A 7797-nucleotide genomic window follows, 5' to 3' on the forward strand; every position below is an offset into this window, starting at 1 on the left:
AGCTTAATCTCCTTGAGGGAAAGGACTGTCTATATTTCTATCCTCAGTACCTAGTACAGGCTCTGGCTTTCAGAATATCTGCTAATAAATTGATTGCCCTACAAATAGGTCTTAAAAATAATTCATTTCCCCTTTTATCAGATTTAATTCTTAGCAAGAAATCTTCAAGTTTTTCATCTGGTTTTCTTTTAAAACTTGTTTACCATGAGGGGAGAGAGCAAAACAGGGAATAAAGTCAATCAACTAGCATTTATTAACTGACTATAATATTCCAGGTACTATATAAAGTGTTGGAAAAAGAAAGGGTAATTTATAGGGAGTGCCAGGAGGGAGCTATGTTAAATTTTGATTCTTAGGTCAAGTCTCACTGAAAATTAATATATTTATTATATTCTTGAATTTTAAATCAGCCACTTATGGATTATAAATTTATTGTAAAACCCTTCCATTTTAGGTGAGTTGATAAAATTGAGCTTCAAGAAGATTGAGACTAAGAATTTATCCTAGAGCAGATGTAACCACAAAACCCTTCAGGGCAGCTAATAACTAATGATACTCACCAAGGTTGACATGTCCTTCAGTCAAGCTGTACTCATTACAGCTGGCAGTTTTACTAGAAGCAGTTACTTCAGCTTGCTATCTAGGATCACAGATTTAAATTTGGAAATCAATTTAATCCAACCCCTTCATTTTGGAGATGAGGAGAGAAATGACTTGCTCACAGTCACTCAGCCCCAGAACCAGGATGTAAGCCTAGGTTAGCTAACTGCAAATCCAACCCTGTTTCCACAACATTATGCTTTCCTCTTTGATGATTAATCACCAGAGAACAGACACACATTCTAAAGAGTTCCAAGAGTGTATGATTTGCTGGACAGTAGAAAGTATGGAGGAATTGATGGATCTGCTGGAAGCTAGGTGGGGTTAAGTACATTATTGGAATGAATTACAGAAAATGAGTTGTGTAATCTGCAGAAATCCACAGAGGCCTTGTGAAAAAGATGGCAAGAATATGAAATAGTATCATTTCCCTTACCCCTCCCAAATCTTTTTTCTCCAAAAACTTTTTGTGAGCTACAGTTTTTATAGTCAATTGATTCATTAATTAAATAATTTATTAAATATCTACTATGTGCAAAACATAGCAGCTTGCTGGTACAGTGGATAGATAGCTGGACTTGGGAGTCAGGAAGCCCTGAGTTTAAATCTAACCTCAAACACTAACTATATGTGTGGCCTTAACAAGTCACCTGTTTGCCTCAGTTTCCTCATCTGTAAAATAAGCTGGAGAAGGATGGCAAATCACTCCAGTATCTTTGCCAAGAAAAGCCCAAATGGAATGTTGAAGAGTTAAACACAACTGAAACGACTGAACAAAAACAATGTGCAAAACCTTAGGATAAGGTATCAGAATTTAATGTGTGTATCATTAGAGCACTTTTAAGTTCTAATGACCAAACATAGTCATCACCCTTTCCAGACCTGGATCTTTTCTAGTTTTGAAGGTCAACCATCTCCCTGTTTCTTCACAACTGGCCTTTTTTTCCTCCTGAGATTTTGCCATGGCCAGGAATTCCCAGTGTGGGAACTCCCACCACAAGAGCATGACTCATTTATGACTTGGTAGCTGGAAACTAAGGAAGAATTGGACCAAAGTCAGTTGGACCAAACTCATTCAGTCAGTGAATAAGGACATAAGTTCAAATTATGGCTCAGACATTTAATACTTGTATGATTTTAGGAAAATCACCTAACCTCTTTGGGATTCACTTTCTTCAACAGTAAAATGAAAGGGTTGAATCAGAGGACCTGGAAAGTCTTCCATATTCAAACTTATGATCCCAGAGAGTTGTCTGGCCCATGATAAGTCTCTGGCTGTCCAAGAATACATAGCTAGTAAATAATGCATCGAATTCCTGACTCTAACCACTATATAGCCCTGCTTTAGGATTTAAGAATGCAGCATAGTGCTGCAGAATGAACCTTAAATTTGGAGCCAGAGACCATGGATTTGAATCTTGGTTCTACTACTTGCTGCCTGCATGACCTTGGGGAAAGAATTCAACCTTTCATTCCATCATCTGCAAATGTGTAAAGAGGTACCATTTTTTCAGAAAATATCTTTTAAGGCTCCTTATGTCCTCAAATCTATGATCCTATGGTATACCTTTTAAATTAATATATTTTCACCTCAGTCAGGCAACATCTTTCAAAATATTCAGAGGTAAGACAAAGACCATTAAAAAAAACCCACAGCCTATATTTTCCAAGAAAACATTCTAAAACATCACTTCTATGTTAGTTAATGGGAAAAAAGTTTTTGTGACTTTCCAAAGCTTTAAAAACTCTTTAAAGGTAGTTATTACTCCACAATTATACCTATATCTGTCTCTCCATAAATATATATATGTGTGTGTATACATATAGATATAAATACATGCATAATATACATACATAGGTATGTATTTACATATGTATATATCATATTTATAAGTATTAGATTCCTTTGTAACTAACAACTAACTGTATTTTTCTACCCATGAGCTAGAGTCAGGATAAGGACTGGAACCATAATTGCCTTGGTATAACAGGGAGCTTCTGAGGGATTCAATTTCCAACCAATGTAGATGGGCACTTTGTAGTTTATAGCAGAGGTTCTTCACCTATTTTGTGTTATGGACAATTTTGTCAGTCATGTCAAACCTATGAACCTCTTCTCAGAAAAAAAATTTTAAGCACAGAAACACATTATCAAAATACTAAAAATATTTTCTCTAATTCAGAATTTGGGAGTTTCCCTGGATCATTAAGTGACTTGGCCGAGTCATACAGTATCATTGATGGGCCCTGAACTAAGGTTTTCCTCCTTTTAAGAAGGGTTCTCTATTGACTCAACCTCTTTGCCTCTCTATCATAACAGCCAATAACTATAAGGTGCACTAAACAAATCGATGCCACATGGAGACAACTGATCTGTTGCTTGATGAGATATGATTCATTATCATTAAAAACATGGATAAAAACATATTTGTTTTTTCAATTTCAAGTCCATCCTAGTAAAGGTATCCTTAAAAGTGATCTGCACTAATGTCATTCAGTACCTGACACTTTAAGAAATTGACTGATGGATAAGAGGGATAAGCACGGGCCCCTAAAATTATATCTTTTGTCACTAACTTGTTACTTGACCTCTTACCTATTTTCATATACATTTTGCTAAGAGCCTCCCTCTTATGCAACTACCCTCACTTTCCAAGTCTTAGCTTCTTTTTCATAATATCTCTTCTTTTTACTTCCTTTTTACCCCCAAGAATTTTAAGAATGACTTCTGTAAGACAGGGCAGCTAGGTGGTGCTGTGGATAGAGAGAAGCCAAGAATCAGGAATATTTGAATTCAAATTTAGCCCCAGACACTTACTGCCTGACACTTAACCCTGTTTGCCTCATCTGTAAAATGAGCTAGAAAAGGAAATGGCAAATCATTCCAGTATCTTTGCCAAAAAAAAAACCCTAACTGGAGTGATGAAGAGTTAGACACAACTCAACAATGACAATATGTAAGACTTAACAATTCTCCATGCTTTTTCATCTCCATCAGGAAACTGCCACTCTGGGAGAACAGTTCAGACTTTCTGAATAGCATAATAATTACAGAAGAACAAGCAGCCTGGACAGCATAAATAGTTCTATATTTCTCAAAAGGAACACAGAGGGTGGGTGGAGCAACATAGCAGAGACAGACTTCCTGCTTTAAATCTATGATCCTAAGAATTTGCCAAAAAATGCAGGGATCCATTATAATAATTTTTAAGCTTGGTGAAAAACTAATTTAAACACATCTGCTTCTTGGCAACAGCTGTTTTTGTTTTCCAAGTCCCCGAAATCACCAGGTTTTGTCGGAAAATCGGGGATTCCTCTATTACAGACAGTGGACTCAGAAGTGGTCACTCATATGTGAGCTCAAACCACTGGCTACTTTGGGTCAAGCACTACAAATCAGTGATTATGCCTTGCTTTTCTAATTCAATCAACGAGATGACTGGGAAGAAGTTAAGAACGAGTTTGAAGACTTTTCTGTCTTAAGCAAATCATCTGTGCTTATGATTTGTCTGGGCAGAGTCAAGAAGTGATTTGAAGAAGGGTGGAGCAAAGCTGTAACATGAAGGGAAAAGAAATACCCACCAGGGACCTACTTTTGTAATGCACATTCCATTTTCTCTCCCTCATGTAACTGGGTTCGTGCTTTTTAATTCCTTCCACATTTTCTGTAGTAATTGTCAAATACTTGGCTTCTGACTTCACTTGTTCTTGGACGCCAGAGCCCCCTGGGAATATTGTTTATTTTCGGAAAATAAACCTTAGAGTTCATGAGGGATGAGTGAAGGGGCTCCTGGGGGCAGGGTCTGTCGGTTCCTAATGACAAGAAAGGGGCCTCAAAGTTCAAAAGGAAACATTTGCAAAAAGAAAAGTTCTGAAATACTTTCACTGATAATCCTGGAGCCCCCAAAGTGAATTCAAGAGATATATCACTAACATTCATGAAGTCAATGCTTTTAAGGGATCATTTTCATTCTGGTATTTGGGAGGGTGTAAGTCTGCCCCTGTAAATATCTGAGACGTGAATACTAAGCTCGAGAAAGGGCACGAGCACTCCTGCACAATGAGCAGGAAGGGAAACAATCTCAGGGAAATCTAACTCACTTCAGAAAGAACTTTTTCACCTCCGGAAAAAAAAGAGAGGCATTTTCTTTCATTTCAGCCTAGCTTTTTTCTTTGTGGGCAGATAATATTGGCGGGCGGTTAGGAATGGGGGAGGCGGGGAATGGAGAAGGAAGGCTTCCCCATTGAGAGGGCAGTTCGAGATGCCTTTTGGAGCTCGGTGGCATGTGGGACATCTCCTCCGCTCTCGGTTGGATTCTGGTGGTTCTCTCCCTCTCCCTCCATGTTAATGCTATGTGTGCGCGCTCGAGTGCCCGTCTTCCTCTGCCCGGCCGACTTTTGCCAATTTAGGGTTCATACTAAACTTTCCCAAGAGGAGGAGGCACACGCAGCCTAGAGGGGCCGCTCGTTCAATCCTCCTCTCCCCCCTCCCTCCCCACCTCACTTCTCTGGAGTCTGCAGCAGCTTTAGGGTTAGCCCGGGGCGGCGCAGCCAGCCGCAGGAATGACCCAGCTGCAGCGGCTCCAGTGGCTCCGCCGGACTGGGGGGCAGTTCACATACCTCAGCGTGGACCCAGGCAACGGCCACCAAGGCGAGCACCGGCAGGCTTTTCCAGATCTGCGAAAGAGAAAGCATCATGGGGAGACTGGTGTGTAGTGGGGTGGGGGTAGAGAGAAAAAGAAATGCAGCTCTCCTCCCCCCCCCCCCCCTCTCTCTCTCTCTCTCTCTCTCTCTCTCTCTCTCTCTCTCACACACACACACACACACACACACACACACACACACACACACACACACACACCAATCCCCACCCTGCAAACTTCCTCCCGTTGCCCCTTTCCTGTCCTTTCTCCTCTCCCGGAGCTCCCCTGAGCTCAGCCACCCCAAAACCCTGGGCGGGCCGGCCGTGAGGTCGGCGCCCCGCTAGTTCCCTCACCATCCTGGGGCTCCTAGAGTCCCGGGCGGACGGCGCAGAACAGAGAGGCAGGAGGCGAGCCCACTCGGGCCAGGCAGAGGGAAGTGAAGGTGGGATCTTTGCTTTTTCTTCTGCCTCTAGAGGAAATCTGATCGGGGCTCCAGGGGAGGAGAAACTCTTCCACCCTCCGCCTCCCCATTAAGACCCCTCCCTTCCTGACTGCCACCCCGCGGAGCTCCTCCCTATCCTCCTCCCCCCATCAGCATCAGCTGCCCCCACAGCTCTCGGCTCCCTCTCCTTCTTTCCCTCCTCCTTTTCCCCCGCTCAGCTTCAGTGATTCCGTCGCTTACCCCTTAGTTCGCCTGTCTCACTCCCTTCCGTAACCCAACTCATCCCCATCCCTCAAGCTCCCGAACCCCAAAAGAGACTCCTGCGTGGGTGGGTGAGGGTGCTGCTAAGGGCCACAAAGGAAAGGAGGGAAGGGAAGGTGGGGAAGGGGACCCGAAGCTGAGAAACCCTTCTTCCTCTATATCCCCCCCCCCCACGCACTCCGGAGTCTCCTGCTGCAACCTAGCTCCCCCATCCCGGGGCGCCCGCAGAGGCAGCCAGGTGGGCGGTACCCGAGGGTACTGGAAACCTAGGCAGCGGGGAGGGGACAGGGAGAGTAAGTAGCCTTTGGAAGGGGAGGAGTGGCGCTTCTCGATTTAGGGGAACGATTGAGGGAGGGAGAGAAGAGGTTTCTCTGCAGCTGGGGCCAAAGTGGGAGAGGGGCCTCTGCAGTGGGGCTTTGGGAGGGAGGTGCCCCTGAAAATGGACTGAGGAGAAAGAGGGAGAGGTAAGGGAATGGAAAGCGGGAGGAGAGCTCTGTAGCTAGTTTGGGGGATAACTGGAGAATCATTTCCCTCTGTTAATTGAGGAAAAGGTGAAAATCTCTCCTACTATACTTACTATACAATTTTGTAAGAGCTTTAACATTTAACTTATCACCATCGCAACTCATCTTAACCTTTCCCTCCAGTTTCAGAAAGTGCTGTGTCTCTCTCTCCTACTCTGTAAGCCAACTATCTACTTGTGCCCTTAAAGCTATGCCCTTCTGGCTCCTGAGAGGATTCTATTTCCCCTATTATGTCAACCCCTCCAGCATCTTCCATAGCTCCCTCTCCACCAGAGAGGTGGAGCTCTTTTTCCTTTGCCTTGCATGGTATTCTCCTGTATTTAAACAACAACAAAACCCTCACTTGGCCCTGCTGTCACATTTAGTACTGTATACATAATTTTCCCTGTCAAAACCTCTCAACCAGTTTCCTGTTTCTTCTTCCTCCTGAACATCCTGCAATCTGCTTCCATTGTATTCCTGAAACTGCTCTCTTAAAGGTAGTGATGATTTCACTATCCAGTTCTCATTCTCTTGCACCTCTTAGTTACATTGAATTGTCAGTTAATCAACAGACATTTATTGCATGGTAAAGCCTGGGATGGAGGAGAAAAAATCCCAGAGTAAAGCAAAGTCCTTGACCTCTTTAAGTTTACAATCTGGAGAAAGAGATATGTGTATACAATACAAGGTCATGTATAAGTGTCATCTGAATACTATGATAATAAATACTCTAGGTAGACATCCAATAAAAATGTTTTTTGGATGAAAAAAAGTGAGAATTCAAAGAAAGATGATTTTAGTTGGGATGCTAAGGAAAGACTTCACAATGAGTTTGTCACTGTAGACAACTCAATTCATTTTGGAAAACTCTCTTCTTTTGATTTCCATGATGCCATATTATTCTAATTTTCCTACTATTACTTCTTATTTTCTTTCTTTAATGATTCCTCTTTATCCCATTATCTTTTTACTGTGGTTTTTCCTCACATTCAGTCTCTAATTCTCTGCCTTTTCTGCTTCACAATATCTCTCCCTTTTAAGATAATATCAGTTCATGAGGTCATCATCTTTATGATAAAGTCTACCCAGTGTATAGACAGCATTGTAAATGGCAAGGAAGATTGGAAAAGGAAAAATAAGGGAAAGGATTTGGCTTCATTCTAGTTCTATTTCCTTCCTAACTATATGACTTTATACAAGTCACTCAGCTTCTAAGAATCTGAACTTCTTTATCTGTAGAGGAAATAATGATATTCATCATTACTTAACTCATGGAGTTGTCTTGCATCAAATGAAATAAGCATGTAAATTTCAATATAACTGTTACTTGTCCATACTTATTATT

The 7797-nt window shown here is 42.0% G+C and overlaps 1 protein-coding gene across 1 annotated transcript in view; it reads right to left on the reverse strand.

Annotated features, from left to right (window-relative positions):
- Nucleotides 1-5761, reverse strand: part of FSTL1 (follistatin like 1) — a 94147-nt gene extending 88386 nt beyond the window's left edge. The window contains exons 1-2 of the mRNA XM_051985364.1: nt 5597-5761; nt 5221-5277 (exon numbers count right to left, since the gene is read on the reverse strand). Of these exons, the coding sequence (XP_051841324.1) occupies nt 5221-5277; nt 5597-5599 (60 nt within the window). The 5' untranslated portion in view covers nt 5600-5761. The remainder of the gene's footprint in view (nt 1-5220; nt 5278-5596) is intronic.
- Between the last annotated feature and the right edge of the window lie 2036 nt (nt 5762-7797).

Source organism: Antechinus flavipes, chromosome 3, assembly GCF_016432865.1.
Source record: "Antechinus flavipes isolate AdamAnt ecotype Samford, QLD, Australia chromosome 3, AdamAnt_v2, whole genome shotgun sequence".
NCBI classification, from domain to species: domain Eukaryota; kingdom Metazoa; phylum Chordata; class Mammalia; order Dasyuromorphia; family Dasyuridae; genus Antechinus; species Antechinus flavipes.